The sequence below is a fragment of the Sinohyriopsis cumingii genome, chromosome 6, assembly GCF_028554795.1.
Source record: "Sinohyriopsis cumingii isolate HCF-2022 chromosome 6, ASM2855479v2, whole genome shotgun sequence".
NCBI lineage: Eukaryota > Metazoa > Mollusca > Bivalvia > Unionida > Unionidae > Sinohyriopsis > Sinohyriopsis cumingii.
Window position 1 is genome coordinate 118,046,915 of NC_142966.1, and position 27,608 is coordinate 118,074,522.

The following is a 27,608-nucleotide window of genomic DNA, read 5'->3' on the forward strand; positions in this document are numbered from 1 at the left end:
GCATAAAATTGAAAAGTTATGAATTTTATTGATCTTATTTATTTAGAGGGTCTTAAACAACGGGAACTTTTCACCAAATTAAATAGTCGAGTTTGAATTGTGCCAAATTTTAGACGTCTTCTGGCTTCAATTATAACCGAGGAACCAATTCACTAAAGCAAGCTATCATTTAACAGACTTCAATACTATACCAGTATCAAATTTAAATGAAAAAAGATATGTTCAAAAATTAAATATTATAACATCTTGGGATAGAAATTCAAACGGAAAATATCTTAAACACATACATATTGAATCAGAATGGGATCAGCATGGAATCACATGCTTTTAAATGATTATAAGATATTTATATTAAGTGCATGGGAGTATGCGATTATATTACATATATGACGTCCATTGTGATGACGCATCTGGGTGAGTTAAATTCACTGCTGCAGTTGTGTCACAATCTAATGTAGTGTCATATGTAATTTTGACTTCGTTTACAAGATACGCTAGAGTTTATTTCAGTATTACAAATACAGTCAATAAGTCATCCTGACGACGACAAAGAAGGGTCCTGTAAAGAGAGGTCTAACAGCTAGATAAGGTTAGTACATTTTGGAACTTACTCATATGATTCATGAATATGACTGACCATTATTGTATTGCTGAGTCAGTTTGATAAGCTTTGACCATATGCTCATCAAACCTATTTCACTCTCAGCCCCGTCTACGTATACATCCTTTCCTCAATAATATAATATTCATTACTTCTCAAAGAAACGGCGAATTCTTCAGGTCTAAAAGAAAGATGACCGTACAAAGTTTTTTCTTTCAATTTTTAAAGAACACGAAAGGAAATACTGTCACCAATTGACTAGCAAAGAAGCTAGGATACCTATGTTAGTAACATTCTTAGAGACCATTAGCTTCCATTTCTACCTTATAGTAGAATGAAGCCCTACTTTTGGTATGGTCAGACTATTGGTTGTGTTGCGTGGCGGATTTGTTATTCCTACACCTAGGTAGGGGTGAGGAGAGGTGCTTCCAATATTTGATTAAATTATTATAGAAGTCCCACCCAGGATCGATTTTCGTTGGAAGCTAAATTAGTGAAAGATAGACGTAAAGCTGAGAGCCTCCAGTCAGCAATGCCGACTGTTAAATGATTGGATATACAAAAATAGTGAAATTCAACCAATAGCAATTTAAATGACAATTCAATAATCAAATGATTAAAATTTCCCAAGTACCCTCCTTCCGCTCGACCCTGTGATAGCCTATTGCATTATTTGATTTGTAGCGTGAGATAGCTTTCCACCTGTCCTTGTATTATACGCATCTGTGTATTCTTATTCCTTCAATTCCTTCCCCTCTCCCTCCCGATTTTCTCCAAATTCCTTCTCCTTGTCGACTTCTGTATACTTCTCATTATTCCCTACTTTCTCTTCTTTGACTCTGTTTCCTCCTCCTCCTCGACTCTATACCGATTAGACTTGTCGACTCCGACTGCTCTGCTAGTCTAACTTCCGTCTCCCCTCTTAGAGAATCAGGACTCACTCAACCGGAAGTTCTGTCCCCCCAAAAGCTTCCTTCAAGAGGTATTGTCTTTCTATATAATCTGTGTTGGATCTTCTCTCTGGTCACAGTAACCTTGCGTACGAGATTAACTCTAGCCTACGGCATGTTTAGACAGCAACCATGGCTTGTACTAATACCTTAGTTTATACACGACTTACGAACTGGCCTGAGCAAACGTGACAGGATTACAGAAACAATACTTAGCGAACAATCTGCTAAGAATAGGGAGGTCAACTTGAAAATTATGTATTTGTGCTTAACAGTAATATTTATTAGGGTTCTGTAAATTCTTTTCTCTTGATGCAATGCAGAAGAAATAAATGAATACAATGAGGGATTCCAATATCATTTTTTCCAAAAATAACCAATTTTCAATAAGTGTGCACAGGTCAGACTGATTTTTCGTGCAAATGAAGAGTGTCATCCTGCCTCGTAATTAGTTGTGCTAAACGTACTGGTTTCTAATTATGCATGGAAAGTTATATTTCCTATGTGTTGTATGAGATATTTACGATATAGTCATTTTAAAACATTTGACAATTATATTAATTGTTGCTAGGTTGTATGGTTGGTTTTTGTTTTACAAAGTTTCAGACATTGTACCTCGTGTAGACTTTACCAATGCGAATGGCATATCGTATACATGTATCGAAGAAACAACTTGTATCGCTCCGGACGTTTTGTCCCATCATTTCGTGTTTGTGTGCCCAAAGGCAAATTTTTTATAGGTCATGACATTTTGCCCGTAATTTCGTGTCCATGCACAATAGGTACACTTTTATAGGTCCTGACATTTTACCCGTTGTGTCTTGTACATGTATCAATGACAAACTTCGATATGCCCTTATGTTTTGCCGTCAGTTTGTGTCCAAGCACACTTAAATAGGTTCTGATATTTTTGCCCCTTGTTTCGCGTAGATGTACCCAAGGCAAATGTTTATAAGTCCTAATGTTTTGCCCTTTGTGTCGTGTCTAGGTACCAAATTCACACTTTCTATATGTCATGGCGATTTTCTTCATGTAGTACAGTTGATTTTCTCTTTGGGAATGTCTATAATTTGTAAATGAAGTATAATATATAATAATCCATTACCGTCTTTGTCTATCTCAACCTTTACCAAGGATTTTATAATTATGTATGGACTGCTGCCAGAATGTGCAATATGCAAAATACATCTAACTGCATGCTTTAGCAATGATTTACTAATGTTTTGCTTTTGTTTCCTTAACCGCTACCGCCACCCCCGTAACATAAACAACGTTTAAGGTCTTACGTATTATTGCCGTTCCCCTTGTCCAAAGAAGACATGTTTTCTATTTAAGACAGAACCCCATTTCCAAGGACAATATGAAGGGTCATGTAAAAAAAGGTCACTATCAAATTCTTCTTGGCCCCTGACAGACACATATAAGTTAAACCTATTGACATTTTAACATGGAATTTGCATTGTTCCTCATGTGCCATAACTTTAATATGGCAAGTTAATTGCCATTGTAGGTCAAGTGCCACATTGTACTTATCTCCGCATTTCATGTCCATACCTTACATTTTCCATTGACTTGGGTGATTGTTTTGACACTTTTTACATTTGTGGATTTCTACTTGACCATGTGTGTCGCGTAGTAAACGGAAGCCCTCTATCATGGTCACACACGGAGTTCAAATGTAAATGTATGAATTTTCGTCACGGATCCATGTCTTTTCAGTGAAACTTTGTGGAAATGTACATATCTACCAGATCACGTGTTGTGTACAGAAACTCTGGTCCACGATTGCAATCTCAAGGTCAGAGATAACGTTCAAAGGTCAATAGAGCCATTGTGATGAAATTTTTAATAAATATGTACCTTCATACCACACTCAGACCAGTTGCCACAACGTCTAGGATACGGGTCAGAGTTTATAGATCAACAGATGGTGATGATTTTATATTGTTTGAATGGGATTTGAGATACTTTGTATAGATGTGTATCCCTGTTGGACGATGTGTCGTGTAGCAGACTTATGCTCTGAAGCAAAGGTTTACATAAGAGACATAGCTTAAATGTCGACTTCGGTTATTTCTGTCAGGCAAATTCCTCTGGTTATATACCTCTAAAGATTGTCTTGATTGAACAAGCATTTCTTTCATGTAATATCTATGGATGGCAGATGTCGTGTCCAATAGACACGTGTCTAGTTCATTTATAAAAAGTGTTTGGCTAATTTGGATACATTATAAAGGAATTTATTATAAAATATAATGCTGGATTTTCTAATTGGCTTACGTTTGCGTAGAAACTTTACATATACTAATTATTTAAAATTGTTTACAATTGCTGTTGATTTTATTTTGTTACTGTCATTCATTATCGCTATATCCTTTTTCTAGCGAAATGTAGATTTAATAGAAAATCATTTCCTGAACCGTAGTACTCAAAATAACTTAAAAGTTAGTTAATAATACAACTGACGTTAAATTTGAGGCTAAATTTGTAGCATTTTTTGTTTTCGTACTTCATTTTAGTAGAAGAATAATCAATACACAATTAAATTAATTACTTTGATTAAAAAACAACCAAATTTTGTTTAGCTCAGATTGTGGCATTTTAGCTTTAACAAATAGTTTATTGATATAATAACATCTTTTGTCACTCTTTTAATTTATGCGCGGAATTTTCGTAAGCAATACTACAGGATACATTGTAATGACTGGGTACATTGTTCAGACTGGATACATTGTTCATACTGGATACATTGTTTAGACTGGATACAGTGTTCAGACTCGTTAAACCTTTGGATCAGTGAACCTTCTTTCAAATATGCTTTTACGAATTAGCCTTCTTCGATTTTGAAACAATGAACCTTTAGTCAAATAATTTCAGACCAAAGATCCGTCAGACTTGGGAACCATTTTCAGATATTCTCGGATTGCTGAGTTTTTGAACTAATAAATTCCTTGTTGTCAATATTTCCGGACTAACAAGCTTCGAACTATTGAGTCTTATAGTTTCGAACTTGTGAACGTTTGGAGCAATGAAACTCTCAGTTAAAATGTTAAGAAAATAGATTTCGTGTTAAAAAAATGTCGGACTGAATTTGTGTAGAAACAGACCATAATAACATCGAGCAGTTATCCAATCATATACCCTCGTCAGCTACATTTCCAGATTTGGTATTGAAATCCAGTTAGATAGTACCACAAGTACTCCAGCTGACCTGACCTATTACAAATTATGGGATATTGCACATAAATTTGCATATGAGATCCAGTGTTGAAAAATGTTATCTATACTTCATACATTCTGATATAGTATTGATATCATGCATTTTTATAACATTCAGCAACTTTCCTTCTTCCATCCCCGTTTGTAACCTCTCTATTTCGTCGGTTACTTGTGCCAACTTGACTGCAAAATTACACTCAAAACATTGATGAATGAATCTAAATGCAGATTTTTCATGGTTTCTTTTGGAAACTCTTTTGATGCACATGAATAATTGTTGTAAGTTACAAATTCCATACGAAGCACAAAGACATCGTCGCAAATCACGTTTGATAATCCGCTACGCTCCTTTATCACCCGTGACTGCCTGCTGTGAGATTACCTCGTTTTCATGAGTACGAAAAAAGAAGACTAGATCATAAACAATCCATTATCACAATCTTCTACATATCAATGAGAGTGACCGTTTTACTGATCAATCAGTAATTGTGCATGGAACAGAAAGTGTAATGAGTTAATTTAAACAGCGTGAAAAGTCACGCTGTGTCACTATGGTGAGAATAATGTACTCACGCTCGCAGTGACTGTTGAAGTTGGCCCATCCACACTCATGAGAAACGAGAAATTCTGCGCTTGCGACGATAATGGGGGATTGTATCGCCTATTCAAACAAAGGGAAAATATATTAATGAGAAGTGGAGCCATATATAAAACTACATATTCAATATGAAATTTTTAGAGAGCATTAAGTTTTCGCCCACCAAAAATATGGTTATGAACCCAAGCCCCAAGTTATGGTATGTCTTTCCCCCCCCCCCCCACGCACATACGTACGATGTTTACCCTCAGTATGATTAATTTAAGGGGTTGTAAATATAAAGAGGTCATATTACAGGTTACACGCAGAAACACCTTTCTTAATATATAATTACAGTTTGTCATATTCAAATCAGTGTTTGCTTACATAGGCATACGTTATATATGACACTTTATAATTTACACAGGCTTCCAATCGACTGAAATTGGGAAGTACACATTAGTAACTTCGTTTGATAATTTTCAAAAGTGAGAGATGCAAAGAAGAAAATGTACTTTCGAAAGTCGTTGACTGCGAAATTGTAAAATATAAATTTGTTACCTAATTTTTCGAACGGAATATAATCAAGCAAGAAAATGCATTTAAGAAAGTCTTTGCTGTGAAATTGCATTAGAGAGTACTTAATAATAGATAAAAGTTGAATATCTCTGATAATCTGAAATCTTCGTTAGAAAGAAACTCATTATCTATGTGAAACATGTTAAGAAGTTATATTCTTTCGCCCACCTGGATAATAGCTAGGCACCCAAGTTGGAACTTACTATATATGTCTCTCTCTTTCTCTCTCATACGCACACATATTATACCTTTTGTGTTATTTATTAAAAACGAATGTAAAAATGAAAATTTGTATATTCCAAATTACTCGCAGAGTAGTTATTGCTCTCGTGAACTTGTGCATACTTTTATGAGAGTTTGCTCACGTAGGCATAATCTACGTATCACCATGCAATTTATGCACATATATCAAAATGTCTCATCGAGGCAAAAATGGAATAACAAGATAAACTATTCGACAGCCAAGAGTCTGGCCTGATTGGCGTATTCTTTATTAACTCATCAAAAGTTTGTCTCTGCAAAAATGCTTACATAAAACTGCACTAAAACCTACGCTTAACTCTCTCTCTCTCTCTCACGTGAATCAGATTCAAACATGTTGACATAGCATACCTGGCAACAAATCATTTATTTCAGTCGCATTCACAAAAAGTGAAAGAAAGTCCTCATTTAGATGAACCAGCGACAATACATGACACATTTTATGTTACTGTCAGGCATGATGAAACACGAATCAGTAGAAAGTAAAATACAAAATCACTCTTCTTGCAGTCCTGTCAGTTACAAGTGAAATAATGATCGAAAAATGAGCCACAAAACAAATTCGAAATTTTATGCGCGCAAAGATAAATTTCTTTTTAAAAGAATCTATGTGACTATGCGGAAACAGTAACAACAGGATGTGCCTCGTAAGAAAGAAGAGAAACATGGAAAAGGCCGTAGTGGTCGTCGATGCAAAATTATATCAACTAAAATGCGTAAGAACCAAAGTTTTAACATTTGCGTCAGTGGATTAATTTGTGGATCGAGTATACATACGTATTGTGTCAGTTCGTGCCAGTAAGAACGCACCAGAAGTCATTAAAGCAGGCCGTATTGATTTGTCAGAAATTATTCAACAATGACTTTATGGATCGATAAACATTTCGCGAATTAATGAATGGCCTTGTTGAAGACATCAATGGCTTAGATTGCACCACGGATGATGAGTTCTAATGAGAAACTTACCATTGAATCGCTGCGCTTCTTTTATGAAATCAACTTGTACATGGATTATCTCGGTGACTAGAATCTCAACAAAGAAACTGGAATTGCGTGTTTTCTGAACTCCTTCTAATGCTGCGGAATCACACACATCTGAAATTGCATTAGCGTCGTTGTGAGTTTATGGCAGTTGGCCCAATATCCCATCACAACTATTTGGTTGTCTTGCTGCAAATGACTCACTTGAGATTTCATCCGACAGTGGTGCCACCCAGAATAATACTGAACTTCCTGCAGGCGCTTACGGCATAGAATAATAATAATAATGAGGATTTTGTATAGCGCCTAATCTTAAGAATCTCTAAGCGCTTTACAACATTAGACAACACCTATAAGATAAAAACATATATAATGATATGATTACAAAAATGAAATTATAAAACAAAAAACATGCCGAGAATATTTAAGGTAGGAAACATTATTAGGTCTTTAAGTTTGTTCTTGCAGTCGAAATAAATCAGTTTTGAGAGCACTCTTGAATGAGATCACTGTGTCGTTGTGTCTAAGTTCAGTGGGCAATTAATTCCACGTTGCTAGGCCCTGGTATGCAAAAGAACGCTGTCATTATGACTTTCTTTTCATAGCGGGAATAACGAGTATACGATTGTCAGAAGAGGAGCGTAAGTATCTTGCTGGTGTGTACACATGGGTGTGGTCGGATAGGTATATCGGACTAGAGTCCGACAGTGAAACATATCACAGAGAACAAATTTTGTGTTTGATTCTGGATCGAATGGATAGCCAGTGTAGGGTACAGAGCAGCAGCGGGGAGGTGTGCTCTGATCGTAGTACTCTAAGTATGATCGCAGCAGCTGTGGTTTTAACTTCTTGAAGTTTCTGGAGCAGATATTGAGGTCAACCAGACAGAATTGAGTTACAATAGTCCAGTCTTGAAAGTACTAATGAACACAAAAGTGTTTTAGTGGCATCAACTAAAAGATATTCGCGAATTGAGCTGATGCGTCTAAGCTCAATATATGCAGCCTTGCATATGTTCATGACATGTTGGTGCAATGTGAATGTATTGTCCAGAGTAACACCTAGGTTTCGTACTGATTTTGTGAATTTAATGTTGGTGCTGCTGATATGTATTGTTTAAAGTAAAGGATGTGAATGAAAAAAGTCTTTGTGTTGTGATCAGAATGGCTTCAGATTTATCATCATTCATCTGCAGCTTGTTACATGTCATCCATGATTTCACATCAGAAACGCACCTCTCAACACCTTGAACGGTAGCAACTTCAGTTGGGTGGCTAGATTTGTATATTTGGGTGTCATCAGGGTACAATTGGTGAGACACTGGATTATGATATATGACACTTGAGAGTGACTGAGTGTATAGAATGAAGAGAACAGGTCCAACAACAGACACCTATGGAACACAACAACATGGATCAACTGGGTTTGAGTGTATTCCATTTGCAGATACAATTTGTGTCCTGTTGACCAAGTAGGACTTGAACCACAGTAAGGCTGTATCATGAATGCTAAATACATGCTGGAGACGGTGAAGTAATATATAATGGTCTATTGTGTCAAATGCTGCAGACAAATCAAGGAGGGTGAGGACTGTAATCTTTCCGCTATCCAACGCAGAGAGAATGCGATTAACTACGTTTCGAAGAGTAGTTTCAGTACTGTGGCAAGGCCGATATGCAGATTGTACATTGCTTTTTTTTATATGAATGGGAAATTAGAAACTGGGAAGTAGTTCTTTAAATCGTTATGGTTTAGTGTTGGTTTCTTCAGCAGAGGCTTTACAATGGCAGTTTTGAAAAATGATGGGAATTCCCCGGATGTGAGAGAGGTATTAATAACATCAGTTCGTGAAGGCAAAACTGGATCTAAGCTCTCAAGCAGCAGTGATGTTGGAATTGGATCAAGTTCACATGACTTTGGTGCGCTCTTCGTTAGTATTGTACGTACGAAATCAATAGAGACAGGTTCAAAAGTTGCAAATGGCTGCCGCTCAAATTCTGTATCCCAACTGTATGGTGACGACGAGTCAATTGAAATTGTGATGTCAAGCTTATCTCCAATGGTTTTTTTTTTATCTCCAATGGTTTTTACTTTGTCACGGAAGAAATTTGCAAACCGGACCGGAAGGTCGACTGAAAAGAAGGTAGTTTGAAGTGGTGTAGATTTGTTCCTTGACATTAGCTTGTTTGTAATCTCGAAGAGCTCTTTGCAGCTGGAACTTTCCATAATCCTAGTAGTGTAGTTGGCTGATTTCGCGGCATGGGCTATATTTATGACATTCTTCTTAGCGGCCTCATAGATTTGCTTATGAATAGTGAGTCTGGTGGAAAGCCAAAGCCTCTCAGCTTTACGGCGGTCTCTTTTAGCAGTGCAAAGCTGGTCCCTAACACTGCTATACCATGCAGAACACTACTGAATTGATACTCTGCACTTGGTAGCTGGGGCATGTTTGTCGAGCAATGAACGCAGGCAGTTATCGAGTTGTTCTGCTGTAGGAGGTAAGCAAGTTGTTAGGTTTGCTTGGATGTCGTGCATTAGTTTGGGTCTATTTATCATACGGAGGTTTCTCTGCATAGAAAATAAAGGTGGAGGGTTAGGGACTGATACGTCAAGATGGCATATAATGCAGAGTGGATCTGATGCAAGGTCATGGGATACCAGGGAGGACCGTAGAATGCTATCATCAGGTCTTTGAAGAATCCAGTCTAAAATGTGACCATGTTTATGGGTGGATTGGTTAATTGACTGTTTGAGGTTGAAAACATTAATGAAATCTATGAGTTTTGATGTGTTTAGGTTTCCGGGACAGTCAAAGTGAAAGTTGAAATCTCCAAGAATAATCAGGTTGCCGCCTATCGAATTTCTATACTCCAGGAGATTCGGAAACTGCTCCAAAAAGAGAGATCCAGCCAGCTTGTTTTTTCTACTAGGAGGAGGGCGGTATAGGCAAAAACAAAAAAATGGACTGACCTTTGCTCCAGTGTGAGTGTGGTTTGGACTAATTCAAACGATGTGTGGTCGAAATTTAATGTTGTGGTGTGGTTAAGACGTTTGATCATGGAATTCTTTGTGATGACAGCAATTCCACCTCCGCGAGAGTTACGGGGAACGACTTGATGGAGTAACCAGTGGGTGTTAGTTCCGCACACTTGGGCTCATCGCCTGATGTTTTAGCCATGTTTCTGTCAGGAAAAAGACGTCGATATTCTGGTCGTTGATAAAATTACCTATTTATGTGCACGTTTCCGGTGGTCCTACTGACTGGGCATTGAATAACGCAATACGGAGAACTATCTATTGGATAGTTGATACAAAGGTTGACGAATTAATAGGGATTTGAATTAGGTTATCTAAATTAACGGTCGATTTTTTTTTAAAATTGTTGAGCGGAAATAAGGAAGATAACTGGAATTCTTCTTCCTGTTCTACGCCGGCCAGCTTTGAAACAACTTTTCTTTTTTGTTTCTGTTTACGTTTAGGTAATGATGAATGTAGTCCCAGTTCGTTTAGTCTAGAGCACAATGTAGTGTGGAGAGCCAAGGAGTGATCATTTAAAGCAATTAATGAAATTCCATCATGGCATAAACGGGTTGACTGGCGAGTATCACGTGATGGCAGTTTGTTCAAAAACAGTGGAGCAAGACAGCTGAGAAAAAGTCTAATTGTTCTCATTTCCAAAACAAGGAGATGAAGAAACACATACGAATTGAACAGCCAATACATAATGAACACAATAACGTAGATGAAGACAGGCAACAAGCACAAATATCATGAAAACGGTACTAAGAAACGGAACAGCTGCTTCAAGCCGGTTAAGCGATAGCGGCCATCTTGTTTCACTTGATACCACTGGTCAAAAATTGTATGTGGTAAAGGATTTAATTGATTCTTGCATTTCACTTGAATCATACGGAATCGCAATGCGTTGTCTCAATTAAGGCGATAAACTAATAAAAAAATATTCTAATGTGTCCTTGTAAATAGTAGGAATACTCGTGAGCATATATATTGAAAGTGACGTCACGCGTACGCTGTCTTCTGACTGGAAGAGAGTCTATATGCTTTGACTGAAATACATTACCCGCATTCTGATTGGTGGAACATCTCAATCCGTTTTATCCGGTCCTAGAATACATGTACAGGCCTATTTCCCAAGGTTTCGCCCGTTTTCAAGACAACCCAACCAAGATCTGGACCACTGCTGAATTCTGTACGATTGTGTCCTACATGAATACTCTCATCTCTTAATTTGTTAATGTGAACAAGATATGACATAATAAATACGTGATTATGACTTTAGCTTATATATGTTAAGATAATTATTACTTGTAGATAAGCATATTTACTGTGATTGAGTTCCAGACACAGCTTTGATTCAGACGATATAATTTTATATAAACAAATTTTGTTTACAGCTTGATGGAAATTTCAATTTCAATTAATTTGACACTCATCCTAGTTCTGAAATTGTGTCTTAGATTTTTATGTAAATGTTGTTTATATCAGAATCAGTCATTTAATATTTTTACAGCTTCTTAGTGGAATCTAACTGAGATGATTTAATTTAATTTACTTAAATTATTAATTGGAATTAAAATGTTCTCCCAGATAACTTTCAGGCTAAATTTCTGATAGAAATTTCAGGATGATTTTGGAATTTAATTCACAATGCTGTAAGTTCCTTTTAAAATTATCACGTTATATTCAATGGAAATAAATTATTTGTTGAATTATACCAAAGTTATTGGTTTTCGTTTTTTCTGTGACTTAGTTCACGACTGTAGAGCCGCAACAGAAAATTTGGGCAATCTCGTCCTTGATACGAAGTTCTGAAAAATATTTAAGAGAAATTAAAATTGATTTTGAAGTTAAAAATAACTGTTCTTTCAGACATTTCTTAGAACCGAGTATTTTGATTTGACATATTTGAGAAATCTCGATTGAAACCACCAGGCTTTCACAATGTCATCTTAAGTGGAGAACTTTGTTTGAATCTTACCTAGGAGGGATATATATATATATATATATATATATATATATATATATATATATATATATATATATATATATATTTAAATTTAAAACAGTACACGTTGCTTCATCCTACCACAATTTCAAATCAATGGACACTTTTATAATAGGATTTCCCATTGTCACCCAAGTGGCAAATTAACGTAAACCTATTGCTTATTTTAACATATGATTTTTCAAGGTCCCCCAGCCTCTCAAGTGACACACCGTTGTAAATCCATGATATAATGCTATTCTGCATATATCCCCCAAGAGCCACTTATACCTAATAACGCTGTACACTGGATGATTAATACCTTAATCCCTATTTCATTCTTTTCTAGATTTTTGCACCTCGGTATGACATGTGTCTAGACACGGTACAGTGAGGAAATGCCATTCTAAGTCCAACCTTCTATGAATGATTTTTGGAAAAGTGTAAATGTTGCAGGGATATTTATTCTTTATTTTATATATATGTTCCTATGACAGGTTTAAACATTTTACAAATGTTACTAAGTTTAAAATGATTAATCACCTTTCACGGTTTTGCTCATTGTAAGTTTTACTCAAACGTCTCACTTAATAATACTCTCTCTATACATCCATTGAAAAGAAAAGTCAGATTACGTATATATATATATATATATATATATATATATATATATATATATATATATATATATATATATATATATATATATATATATATATATAAAGAGAGAGAGAGAGAGAGAGAGAGAGAGAGAGAGAGACAGAGACAGAAACAGAGAGAGAGAGAGAGAAAGAAAGAGAGTGATAGGTAGATAAACTTTGCGTGTATTTATCTTATATACACTACATGAACATTAGTTATGCATCGCCAATTCATTTCGGGAAAGTGTCGGGATTGCTTTCGAACACACTGTTTTAAATATACCCATGAATATCACCGGTTTCGAAATATGACCGTACTCCATGTTCTCAAACATGTGCTTGGTTAATAATTGTTTGTAAATAGCCGGGGTTATCCGAATTGCCGCTAACGGCATACGTTTGAGATTATCATGATTGACCTAAAAGTTTCTAATAGGGTATATATGGACACCTTGATACGGTCACATGTCTTGCGTAAACAGTATTATTATATACTCATTTTTTTCTTTCTCCGTTAACTTTACATTGTCAGGATCGTGCAATATTACCCGATACTGAACTCGCATGCAAATACACATATTTCATTCACGTGAATAAAGGAACTACTTTCTACTGTAAACAAACAATGGACGCAGACGCCTGCACTTTTGATTTTAAACAAGTCATGTACAATCCCGTTTAAACCACACAAAACTGACTTGATCGTTTCGGTTGCCTGCATCAAAATTTAAACCCAATTACCTAACAGTGCCTAAACTTTTATTTGTCACTTAGACAATTAGAAAAGCAAAATTGTTAGGGCATCTCATTATGTGAACTATGTACTAGTACTATTTCAATTGTTAGGAGTTAGGAAAATTATCAGACTCATTTGAATTTGACTCATTTGCATAGGTGGCTCACAATATTGGTTGTTAGGGTCCATTTACAAACAACTGGACATAATTTGACTAAGTACGGGCGGGTTGTCTGATGCCGGAACTCCCATCCACTTCCCACGTCCAGACATTCGTACAAAGGGCGGAGTTGTGGAACGATTTCCACTCGCCTAAAACTGGTGTCCCAGTGTGACGTCATTGTCACCAACCAATCGCGACTGACGTTACAACTGCAATGGTCAACACTACAGTGATTGGTAAACAGAAAATTTATTTTAGTATCATGACTGCGTGGGTCCATTCCCTCTCATGAAACAGCCCTCCAATCAGACCACAATGGGAACTAAAAGGACCCGCGGCTGAAGGCTATAATTACCAGTGTACCTTGTACCCAGAAACGTCTGGCGGATGAAGCTCTTTTTCCTTCCCCCAGGATCAATTATCAGGTCGCTGTGCGACAATTAACAGTGGTACATTCACAACGTGCGCACACCACTATAATCCAACTAATCAATCAATCAATCAATCGCGTAGTAGGCGCTTTACGTTGTGGTTGTTTAAATTTGTTTCTGAATGAAGTAAAGCAGGTGTTTCGTGGACTGCCACATACCAGGTTTTCTGGCACATTCCGAGTTAACATTTTGATACAATGTTTCGGATTTAGGCTAGCTATGCAAAGGACGCAAGAAAGGGTCCTTACAAATAACATACAAGTGACGAGTCGTATACTGTCTTCTTTAGCTGGTGATAAGAATGGCAAAAAATATACTTACAGTTTTGCATCCTGAATTTGCTCAAAATGTACCTTTTTTAGTTCTTCAAATCCGAATTACATGAGCCATGTCATAGGTTCTCAGTCTTGATTACACATTTCGAAATTGTACTGTAAGTGGAATTACATCAACCTTATTGCACTTAAAATGAAATAAGCATTAAATTCCAAAAGGTCTTTTTGAAAATTGCGATTGAAAGACTTCATATTTTTTCCACATTATGATTTCAAACATTCAATGACAGAAACGAAGCACATTTGCAGATGTCAGCACGCTTCTCCCTAACTTCTTCAATCAGATGTATTTCATGTGGAATTGTCACATATAAATCCAGTCCATAATCACGAAATTTCGTAGAATCGAAAAAATACCAAAATATATTCATTCCAGATAAAATGGAAAAGTTGTTGCCATGTGCATTCATTCACATTCAAAACACGCCATTTTCTTTCGAAAGTTATGTCAAGCGCGCGATTAAGTTCAAATTTATCTGGGCGGAGTTATGTGCGCATTAATAACGTTGTTGTTGTGTAATGATGAATATGCGCTTGTGTATTTAGTTTGTAATACGGCATACATTCAGTCACTTTGCTTCTTGTAGTGTATATAATTAAGCATTAGGTAGAAAAACAAAATGAGCATATAATAAAGAGGTTACTGCATTTGCATGGGAAAATATGAACTCGTTTTGTCGTATGGATATAGTCCGCTCCCAAAGTCGTGCAGTATTTCCATTCGAAAAACTCGTTCATATTTTACCATACAAATGCAGTAACCTGTAAGTATGGCTCGGTGAATGCGATCGGGACGGCGTGACACCTTTATCAAAGCGTTATGCAATAAAGGGAAACTAAAACTGGTTTAGCTTATCACTCACACATAAAACGTTCACTCATCAAAGACATGAGAACACCTTTCGAGAATGACAGGGATATAGGTGTATGTCAGATCAACATACATAATTAGATTTGTCTATCCAGACCAATGCTTCTGTCATTTATTAATATTCCTGTGATGTCTCGTAAGATGAAGACATAACTATCATAGAAATTACGCAAGGCACAAAATGAAAAATTTGACATTGAGTCAGAAAAAATTTATTTCACTAGAATACAGAGGAAAAATATAAAATGAATTTACCGTGTTGCAAATTAAATCCAAACTGATCCTAGTATTGCTAACACAAATCCTAAAAAACAAAGTTCAGAATAACATTTAGTGGTAATTAAAATAAAAACAACGCTGGAAATGTTGTGGTGCCTGTAGTGACCCGTGTCGTGGTGATGTGCCAACTGCCTTTTGTAGAATCACAATAATACAATCCAAGAATATATCCTTCTTTCACTATGATTCCCAGTTAATGGCTCTTTCTAAGAATATAATTTGAGATGATGCGCATTTTGTATTTCCAATTAATAAATAATTTGAATTAATAAATTCCAGTCCAAATGAAATACTGGATACAACAATGATTTTGCCTCAATATCTTATAGCACGAATGAATAAATTCTAGGAAATCAAGATATATATAGTCCTCTACTTGATCTCATGTCACTATTAATATGTTCTAAAAATATATTACCTAATGGAAAATGGCATTCTAGAAAGTTCCAAATGGTTACACGATATAATCTTAGTAATAGTCAGAAAGTCTGTTACTACAATTATAATAAAGAACATGTAAATACAATGAATTTGACTCAGGTCAAGATATTAATTCTAATAGTTAATCAATACTCACAGAAAAAAAAATACTTCTATCCATAGCCTATAATGAAATAGAGAAAAAAACCAACAACATAATAAAAAATCAAAACAAATTAAATATACATTACACCTCCCATCATAAAGAAAATGAACGATTTATGCAATAAAGCTTTCTTCAAAATATTAAATCAATATACAGGTGATGCAAGTTTACATGAGATAAAATCTTATGAATAACACAAAGTATGCATGAGACAATAAAATATTTCTATATACGTGAAAGTGCATGCTATTAGATTGTCTTTTCGTTTAACGTACCCGATGTAAATATTGTATTATTGCAACATCAACCTCTACCTTAATAATCTATGATTTTTGTTTTTCATCTTGCCAATGAAAATGAGTGGTCTAGATCACTAAATACAATAATCGGAGAAGGAGCTGTACTAACAAACATTTCAAAGTGTTGCAAAATTAGTAGCAAAGCCGAACATTCCTTCTAGATTGTGAAATAATTTCTTTTGCGCTTCTTTAGTTTCTTAGAAAAATAGCACACTGGATGATGTTTACCATTTTTGTCTTCTTGAATCAATACTCCACCAACCCAAATATCATTTACATCAACCTACATTTAAATGATTGACTGGAGTTTGGAGCTGAAAGAACCGGTGCACTCTTCAGTATGGCTTTTAACCTATCAAAAGCCTCCTGACATTTTTCAGACCGAAGAAAGTTGGTTTGATTGTTCAGCAAATTTTTCAGCGGTTCAGCAATTATGAAAAATTGGAGGAATATTACCGATAGTATGCAGCCATTCCCAAAATCACATAAGTTGCTTTTAGCTGATAGGCACAGGGAACTAGGAGATAACCCTTGACCTTATCATCTATAGGATTAACTTGCCCATGCCCCACACTACGTCCTAGAAATGTAATACAAACATAGCAAAACTCGCTTTGGGACAAATTAATTGAAACATTTACATCAATGAGTCTGTCAAAGATAAAATCTTAGTTATCATTTTAATAAAGAACATGGTAAACACAATATGCTTGACTCAGACCAAGATAATGATCCTAATAGTTAACCCATACTCATAGAGAAAACAATGACTGTGTTGACAGAATATTTAATAAAATCAAACATTGAGGTCAGGAAGAAAATGAACTTGATTATGGACAAGGGCATATCCAAAATACAATTATCCAAAGCATACAGTGGAAAAAACAAAACAAAAAAAAAACAATGCAAATTAAATATACATAACATATATGACTGACTTACACTGTTATTTTTTCGGGGCTAAACCACCACAGCACAGAAAGGCAGAGTTTATTCCGGATTTTCGCGCATGCCAAAGAGTAGATAAAATTGATCTTGTAGACGTGAATCGACTTCAGCCCTCCTTCCAGCAACATGAAATTAGAGTCAAATATTTACGCTATTGTGTAGTTCTCAAAATTTATATTGAACTATATGAAAGGGAAACAGCTAATGTAGAAGATGTATTGATTGAAATTCTTAGCACTTTGTACAAAAGAGATGAAAAGTACCAAAACATAGCATGACAGACTATTGCATACAGCCTATAGACACGACGACTCAAAATACCTTTTGGTTGATTGTTGGAGTGCCCTAGCGACTATAACATACATATAAAACCTGAATATGTTGAAAACTCTTTTTTTTTTCTTCAGAATTATCATTGATAACAACCGTAGAAAAAGATGTCCTGGAAATTAAATCCAAAGCAACTGTAGAAAAATACGTCTTTGGAAGTTGAATCTAAAGAGGCTGTAGAAAAATATGTCCTGGAAGATAAATCAAAAGTGGCTATAGAAAAATACGTCCTGGAAGATAAATCAAAAGTGGCTGTAGAAAAATATGTCCTGGAAGATAAATCAAAAGTAGCTGTAGAAAAATATGTCCTGAAATTTAATCCAGAGAATGAAGAATAATATGTCCTGGGAGTTGAATCTAAAGAGACTTGAAAAATATATACTGGAAGTTAAATCTAAAGAGAATTAGAAAAGCATGTCCTGGAAGTTAAATACAAAGAGACTTAGAAAAATATGTCCTGGAAGATAAATCAAAAGTGTCTGTAGAAAAATATATCCTGGAAGATAAATCAGAAGTGTCTGTAGAAAATATGTCCTGAAATTTAATCCAGAGAACGAAGAATAATATATCCTGGAAGTTGAATCTAAAGAGACTGTAGAAAAATATGTTCTGGAAGTTAAATATAAAGAGACTGTAGAAAAACATGTCCTAGAAGTTAAATACAAAGAGACTTAGAAAAACATGTCGTGGAAGTTAAATGCAAAGAGACTGTAGAAAAACATGTCCTGGAAGTTAAATACAAAGAGACTGTCGAATAATATGTTTTGGATAGTTGACCATAGTGGTAATTTGGAACCATGTAAGGTGCTAAGGTACGATAAACATTACCGGGCCTGGATTAGAATCTCTTTGTTGTAGAAAACTATACAGTAGGAAAATTTCGGTGAATTATTACTTGAGCGGTGTTAGCTTGAAATGATCTCCCCGAGAATAGTTCTATGCATGATATATCACAGTTATGGATGTACTGTGAATCTAAAAGTTTACTGGTTGAGGATTGGAAGCAATCGCATTTCGAACAGCAATTTTACCTATTGTAGCAATGCATGGAAGGCAAAACAAAAGCGTGGCATTAAAGAGACTTGAAAGAAGTTACGTGTGGTTTCATGCAAGGTCTGTACTAACCAAGACAAGACATTTTATCGATAGGGGCTACTAGCTCTGGTGCTACTATCAATTGATTGGGGAAATGTTGGAAACCAACATTGATGACATAGTATCTGAAGCTCCAATTAATTTATCAACATATCTCTGTGCTGAAATATGTGGAAATTGAATATGCTATAGGCATTGCTAAATGTGTGATGATTGTATGACATTTAATGCCTATGTTGATAAAGTAACAGTTGCATAATTGGTTCAGACGATGGCATTAATACATTCTTATGTAAAAATTGTGATCAGTTGCTTGAGGCGGCTAATCTGGGAGAGTTGGACGGGGTATTTTCCTGGATTAATAAGAACTGCGAGTGAATATGAAATCGCTGATCCGTAGAAGAGTAAGGACGTCAGCTAACACATTGATTGTGCCTGGAATGTGAAAGTGTTTAATAAAATATTATCGTGCAGACAAAACATAGCTGGAAATCCAACCAAATGCCCGACACATTGTTCCCTTGTTGTTTGTTTATCATCTCGACTCAAGCTGGAATATGAGTGTGGAGCATCATGCATTTGTTTTCCTAGTTTGTCCCCGAATTAGTATAGTTAAGGTCGTAGTCTTTCCAAATAGTGTCACACGTTCCAAAGAACCATTTTAGACCCCCAATCTCGATCACAGTCAAGGCTTTGGGCTGCATCTGTGTATAAATTGATGATGTCAGAAGGAGTTCGTGTTCGTCTACAAAAAAGAGCAACTATCAAAGAAATTAAAAAAGGTACTCCAATAACAAAATTTTCTCGAAAACTTAGTGATACGTATGTGGTGGTATTATTTAGACACATATAGTCAAATGAACGAGTCTTCTCTGGAAAAAAATTACTTGAAACTTTGCATCTACAGCATTTAGCGTCCATATCATCGATTGAAGTCATTGGAGTCTGACTTAAGGTATTTCGGGAAATTGTTAGATACGATGCAGAGACTTATATACTTTCTGAAGAGGAAGACACGCATCCATTGACAACAATCCAATTCATAACCTATGAAAGTAATGGTTGTGCAGGATTGATACATTTTATTCTTGGCAGTGGGAATACCAACGTTTTATCACACTACTGTCAAGTGATTGAGCTTGTTTGTTTTTTTTAAATCACGATAAGCTGGATCCAGTATTTAAAGCATATCCATGCTAGGCATATTTTTAATCTCCTGCTTGCAATCCTTTGAAGATCAAGGCCATTTTTTCTTCAAATATTTGAAAACTTGAGAAATATCTCATAGGCAATAATTCGTCACAGAAAGATGCACATTTCGATCCGAAACCATAGCGATGATATTGTCAGGTAATAATGGGGAGAATTCATAGTCATGTGGCACCAGGAGGAATGATGTTGAATGAATGAGAGATCGGTTGAAATGTGTTGAATGAAATGTCGTCGCTAATTTACTTCATTGAAAAAAGCGAGAACTTGTGAATCAAGCGCAAATAGCATTAACATTATTTTTCTAAACAAATCAAAAAGAAGTTTTAGTTGCTTGTTGGAGTTCATTGGTGTAAATCCTGACTTTATTAAAGATCCTTCTGTTCCATTTGTTAAATATTTCTTCTTGGTCTTTTCTTAGAGGGCTGATGAGTTTGTTAGGTAGTTCCTTGGTGGTCAGGTTGTCATTCGGATAAAGTGTCAATGTATCCCAAATCCTAATTGGAAAACCTTGTGCCAGTTTTCCGAATGCATATCATAACCTTTATTAAATCAGTTGTCCAATCGGTTAACAGACTTCTATGCTCAACGAATGTTGGAAATGCAGACTGTCAAGTTAAAGTTTTATTAATGTACAGACGACGTTGGTGTCGGCGTTGTTGAAGTTAAAAATTAGCCGGATGGGCTGATTTGGGTTACTAGAGTCGTGTTTTGGCAGCGGCCTAAATTGATGAGAAACAGAAGCCTGACACAAAAAGAAATCTGTCATCAAACCGATGAAGCAGCTGTGAGGAAACGTACAACTCCGATTTATTGGACACTGGAGACCTCTGTAGTATGAAAAGCAAACACTTTTGTTATTAGGTAGCTTTCTAAGCCAAGGAGTCCACTCAAACGTTTGAGCCAAGTATAACATTAAATTGAGCTTGAATCTCGAGTACGAGGGATGTCCCATTTCCTCTTTCAACTAGGCGACCGAAGTTCTCATGCATCATACTAGTTTTCATCGTAGAGATGAAGATTGATCACCATATGATGGGGCAGTTTGACACAAAAGATCGCGATAAAATGATTCCAAACCAATGCCCATTGATTGTAATTGATGTATTGTTAACTCAGCTGTAACACATTTTCAGTCATATCGCTACGATGTCTCCAGTGTGGCAATTTATAGTGATGTCCATCACTGGGGCATTATGTCCCACCCAGTCACATTAATCTGACAGCGAGCGCCAAGCGAGGCAGATGCTATCACCATTTGTGTAAGTCTTTGATATAATTTGTCCGGGCTTTCGAACCCGCGAACTCCCGTAATCGGTGCGGATAGTCTAACCACTTAGGCCACCGGAACAGTAAATATAAGCATAGAAAGACAGTTTAGTCGGTATTGGAGTTAAGGACACATTTTAAGCTTAACACATAAATAGTAAACAATGATAGTAACATGGGTGTTTGGACGTAAAAGGCGTGCCATTTCCTAGGCTACATAGCAAAGTAGTAATATGGACAGGTAAATGCAGTGGCGTACTAAGGGGAAGGGGTGCGAGGCGGGCGGTCCGCCCCGGATGACAGCCAGAAGGGGGGAGGGTTGTGTGCCATCGGCAGAGTTGAAATACCAGTAAAAGTATTCAAACCAAATTAAAAATTCGCCATAGTTACAGTTATTTCCAGTTTGCTTATGACAGCACTGTACTGATTAAAAATCTATTTGCAAGCACAATATATTTTGTCTGTGTGTTTACATTTTAAAATTATTTGTGGGGATGACAAGTGACAAATACTTTAGGTACACCACTGGATAAATGTATCACTGATTTTGATTTACACGATGCAATGTGTAAAAAAGAAATACGAATTGAAAATATGAGAAAAAATAAGACATTTAAATTAGGGGCGTACATGGATATAATAAACTGCTTGTTTTATGACATGACATCAAAAAAGTATATAGACATAACTTGCAAAATGGTATGGGATTACACTGCAACCAAGAAGTGTACAGGTAACGGGACCATTGTATGAACACATAATACAAAATGGTGCGGAATAACACTGCAGTCAGAAAATGTGTACTGTTAATAGGACAATATCAAGAACAGATAAGGCAGAATATTGCTGGATTAAACAACAGTCTTTATGTGATGGTGATGGGACCATTGTAAGGACACCAAAAGCTAAATGGAGCGGGATGGCATTCAAACGCTTTCATCCGTTCAGCAACAGTGGCAAAGAGAACTTTATTACCACAGAAATCGTCGTGAAATTATCCAGGTATACTTGTTAGCTGCGTATCAGATTACACTTTGAAGTGTCATGTGACCATATTACTCCAGTCAAGTGACATTAGACATTTGAAACCAGACAGAAAAAAGCAAATAAAAGGTAAAACTTACGAAAATGTATTAGACAGGGCTACTTGATGTGACGCACCTAACGTTAGCTGCTTACACTAATATTTAAAATGTGCACAAATCTGTTTTGTGTCGACCTTTTAAAGTTCCGATGCAGATGGTAACACTAATTATAATTTGATTTTTAAAGTAGTCTTGAAATGGAATAGAAGAATAATGCCCATAAAAAGAATCTGCCTACTAGGATAATGAGAAGAATGTACACGAGCAAAACGGTTATGAATTCTAGACTTATAGGCATTTAAAATTGTTCATCGGAGTGATTTGTATAAATGATAATGGCATTTGGAGGAGAGTTGAACTCTGTCATGACAAAATTTATCTCAATTCATAATTGTTCTCTTTTTTAAAAAGGAAATTGCAAGCAAGTGACGCTAATTCCAGTCCTTTTTACTTCTTGAGCTAGACTATCACACATTAGTTGTTCTTCACAGTCACGAGCCCCAGATATAGTGCACTGGTTGGCCAAAATGGAGCTTGTGCTAATTTAAGTAACAACTTGCTCTGTAAAGAAAGCAAATTCACCGTAACTCTCTATAAATATCCTTAGTTCTGCGTAAAACAAAATTGGCTGTTAAATCTAATTAATATTATAACTCGTGTGAAGTATATATTGTATATGGCTAAACTGAGGGATGTAGACTTTTGGCTGCGTTTTTTAGACTTTTGACTGAAAAAAGTCTGCTTAGACCGTTTGTAAGTTTGTGGCAATAATGTGTTCCTGATTCAATGTTATTTAAGTGCCTTATTTTTTTTAGCATGCCCATGTGATGCTCCAACCACGAACGTGCCAGATTTACAAATATCAGCCCCCAAAAATGGTACTGCAAAAGGGTACACATATCAGCAAATCGATCTACCAATGGTGATTAACAGTTTTTAATCCAAACAAAACCTGATCAATAAAGATATTAGGGTAATCTCAAAAGGACCATCGCCATTCAGCAAATAATTGAATTATCTAAGTTACAGAGTGAAAATGTAAAAGGAACTTATGACATGTGAGTTAAATCCCAATGTCTTATCACAAACCAAACAGTATAGAATGTTCCGAATGAATTCCAATAGTCTTGAATGTCTTGATGTACCACAATGATTTATTCCAATTGTCTTTGAATAAGTTCTCAATAATCCCAAGGTATTGTTTCAGTCCAAAACATCAATGATCACTCTGTAGTTATAAAATTTAATTTAAATAATTTATTCCTCTCAAAATATAATATAAAACAAGTGTAAGTGATTCCACAGACTGCTAAAAAAAGAAGAACGAATAATTTGTTTATCAAATCTTAGTTTATACACATTTCACTTCACCTTATTCGCAATGGAACGGTCTAGAAAACCAATCTTTTGCATGGAAAACTCCACTAACCTTTGAACTCATACTCCAGTAAACATCTTGAACCCTGGCAGGCAAAACTATCCACAGCTCTCAATCACAACCATAACAAAAGTCTGGTGCACAAAAACTCGATCAACAACCCTCAATCAAGGACAAAAGGTGAAGCACACAATATAAATGAAATATACATAACACTATAACATTGCATGCGTAAACATTTATTTCAAATCCAGATATATTCCCCAAAAACGGTAAATCGAGATAATGGATTGACATGATTTTATTTCTTTGCTAAGAAAGATTCATTTTTCAAACAAAGTACTTCAAAGTAAGTCCAAAATCAATAAGAAGAGGGGGAATTTAGGTCATTAATTTGTCCATAAAGAGTAAATTGTCATGCTCAGGGACACACTACAGTAGCAGATCTGGGATAATATTATGATTGAGATCGAACCCGTATTCTTCCACACCTTTACAACTGTATTACCAGGACTTCCAAAATTTAATAACATGATTTTGTTTTAACAATTAAAGATTTAGAAAATTTTTGTTCAAAGTAAAGATACGACCTAATGGAACTTCAACAATATCTGACCTGCATAATTTCTGTGGATTTTTTAAAATCTGTAATATTACTCGCGGGACATAATATTTACCTGTCTTATATGAAGATGAGTGAATTTAAAAATGTATTTCGCATTTTTTCCAACCACAATTTCACCACCGTTTTGAAACTGTATAAGTTAAATTCGTTAATGCAATTGGCTCATAGGATATTAAAGAAAAATTCGACCGTTTCTACTTTTTCACATCAACGTAGATAACTCCAAAGTTAATAATAAAAAACAAAACTCAGAATAATATGTTATTCATCGTAGAGGCGTGTCTTAATGCGTGTTGTTGATGTTATTGTGCTCATGAATACCAACCGTCTAATAAAAAGATGACACCAAAAATATCTTACTGATATTCACCGGTTGGAACCAGCCTAATCCACCCGCATTTCTCTTCCTCACACAAAAGTAAAGTGTTGCTTCAAATTTACATATATTAGCACAAACACAATTTAGTCTATACTAAGATTTTATCGTTATTTAGAATGACACTTTGATTCATACTAGCGTATATTTACTTGCACCATAAGTCACACACCTGAATCCTGACCGAAAGTTTGGGACACAGGTAATTCGTATGAAATTCAGTAGGTCAATATTTTGATTAGTCCTTGGGTTCAAGTTTTCTAAAATATATCAAAACATATACTGTTTATCGCAAGTGCAGCGTAAATTTTTTTTTGATTTTTTAATTTTTTATATATTTGTTTAAAAAAATTTTTTTATAGCACAAATGGTTAAATATCATTCGAAAATAAAAAGTCTAGTTGATGATTGGGTAAAGCATTTTTCTTTTTAAACGGTGCCTTCAGATTATAACGAGTAAATAATAATGCTCATTTTACATACTGTGACTACACAGTCATAGCATTTTGCGATTAATACAATTTGTTGTATGTATGTGAAAGGAAATCGCAATTAAAATCCAGAAGTTTGCTGCTTGATGTTCAAACGTTCGCTCCCATAATAACACGCACTAATGATGGGTCAATTATAACTCTTGTCTTTATTTAAAGAAATATTTATTTGACATGAATAAATTGATTGATTAATTAATCGCATCCTACTCGAGCTGTACGATTTTGCTACTAAAACAAGAAGCGCGGTTTACCAGAATCCAAGTAATTGTACCCTCCGTAACAATATACACGCGCTGCCCGATCTGATCAACTTTCGCAGACTTGCGGGACATGAATTGTTGTTTTGTTTTTCCCCAATGAATTCCATAAACTGAACTTTTATTTCTGACTCTCATTACAAGAGTTATGGGGTAATTACTTTGCAGCAGGCTTCGCACTGCAAATAAATCTTAGGGTTTAGACTATAGATTTTACGTATCTGCTTTGACATGGGTATATTTGTATATTTTTTTTTTATCACTACACGGTCTTACTTGAAATAGTTTCAGACGAGTTCTCGCATGCATAAGCAGTGAATATATATGTACTGTGTACATGAGTGGATACTACTTGTAGGCCCCGGGCTGCACATTAAAATAAAATGAGTGTCTACCCCCAACTTCATTCTTAGCGCGCACACACACCGGTAATTACGTACATAGTAGGGGAAACAGCTGACAAACATCTTTTGGTGGACACGTCATGACGATCAGACTCAGTAAATATATTCAGTCAACGCACGGTGTCACCCTCGTTGTGGCGGAACGGAATTGCTCAATAGGCCTCAAGTATATAAACACGGGTAAATAAACAGACCAAGTCTTTGATTTCCCCTAAAGTATTGTTGTGTTTATTTGACAAAGGACATGGTAAGTACTTACTAATTTTGTACTGTATCCACTTTGACAAATTTTTCATCTCAGTTTCTTGCATGTCTGTTCATCCATCCGTCTGCAAATGTCTACTTTATTCTCTCCGTCTTTTTTTCCGCCTTATTACAGGAAGAAGAGCAAAGTATGTATGTATGTATGTATGCATGCATGCATGCATGCATGCATGGATGTATGTATGTATGTATGTATGTATGTATGTATGTATGTATGTATGTATGCATTATGAATATAGTTATAGCTGTACGACAAATATGAAATTATATTTCAGGACATTGGCGCATAATATATACGAAACAGTATAACATAGCTCACACAAAATAATGGCAATACAACTGCAAATAAACATTAGATAATATGACACATCATGAACTGTTTCATTTTGTTAAGGTTGAATACATGAAAGTAGCTAGACTGGTCTTGGTAGATGGTGTGTGTGTGTGATTTAGATTTTTAACGCAGCATTAACCATTTTCCAGTTATATCGCTAGGATGTATGCAGTGTGGCACTTTAAAGTGATGCCTAGCAATGGGCATCATACCGTAGACATGTAGCACGATGGCCCCTCCCCCCAGTCACATTATCCTGAAACCAGGCCAACCAGTCCTAACACTAACCTTTTAATGCTGAGCGCCTAGCGAGGCAACTGTTAGCAACATTTATTTAGAAGTTTTTGATGTGACTCGGCCGGGGTTCGAACCCACGACCTATCGTATCCGTGGCGGATGCTCTAACCACTAAGCCTTCGGAGCGGTCCTTGATAGTTGGATTAACATGGAATAATCGGACATAAGAATTATAAATTATGAATAAATATTAATAAGCCATATTTTATTTAAAAAAGATAATAATGCTCTCAGACATCATCATAAGGACCACATTCTAAAACCCGTATTCTTCTTCTACATTTGTATGTTCTTCTTCTACATTTGTATGTTCTTCTTCTTCTAAATTTTATTTTTTCTTGTACATTTGTATGTCCTTCAAAATTTTTATGTTCTTTATCTACATTTGTATGTTTTTCTTCTATATTTGTATGTGCGTCTTCTACAATTGTATGTTTTTCTTCTACACTTTTATGTTCTTCTTCTATATTTTTATGTTCTTCTTCTACTTTTGTATGTTCTTAGAGCAGCAGGGAAGTCGTACAGACCAGGTGGCTCAGATAATTTTAAGCCTCCCACACAAACTTTCTCCGTAGAAACCTCAGATTTCAAAAATAAACCTTCCTGCGTAAATTAATCATTAAAATTTCGCCCCGGGATGCATTTTCAGGCATAAAAAAAAACAACAAAATTTAGGGGGGGGGTATTGTAAAATTTGTTTGTGATTGCAAGATTGGGTTGCAATTTTAT

At 35.7% G+C, this 27,608-nt stretch overlaps 1 protein-coding gene across 3 annotated transcripts in view; it reads left to right on the forward strand.

Annotated features, from left to right (window-relative positions):
- Positions 1 to 481: 481 nt before the first annotated feature.
- The window catches only part of LOC149797818 (prestin-like), a 97,370-nt gene continuing 70,243 nt past the window's right edge, over positions 482 to 27,608 (forward strand). The window contains exon 1 of one of the 3 annotated variants that reach the window (XM_089962818.1): positions 482 to 589. Coding sequence is in view for 1 of the 3 variants with exons in the window: in XM_089962816.1 (XP_089818942.1) it covers positions 26,229 to 26,231 (3 nt within the window). In the remaining 2 variants the exon portion in view is untranslated. Of the gene's footprint in view, positions 590 to 26,074; positions 26,232 to 27,608 lie in introns of those variants that run through there. The other 2 variants (XM_089962819.1, XM_089962816.1) reach the window with 2 other exon arrangements.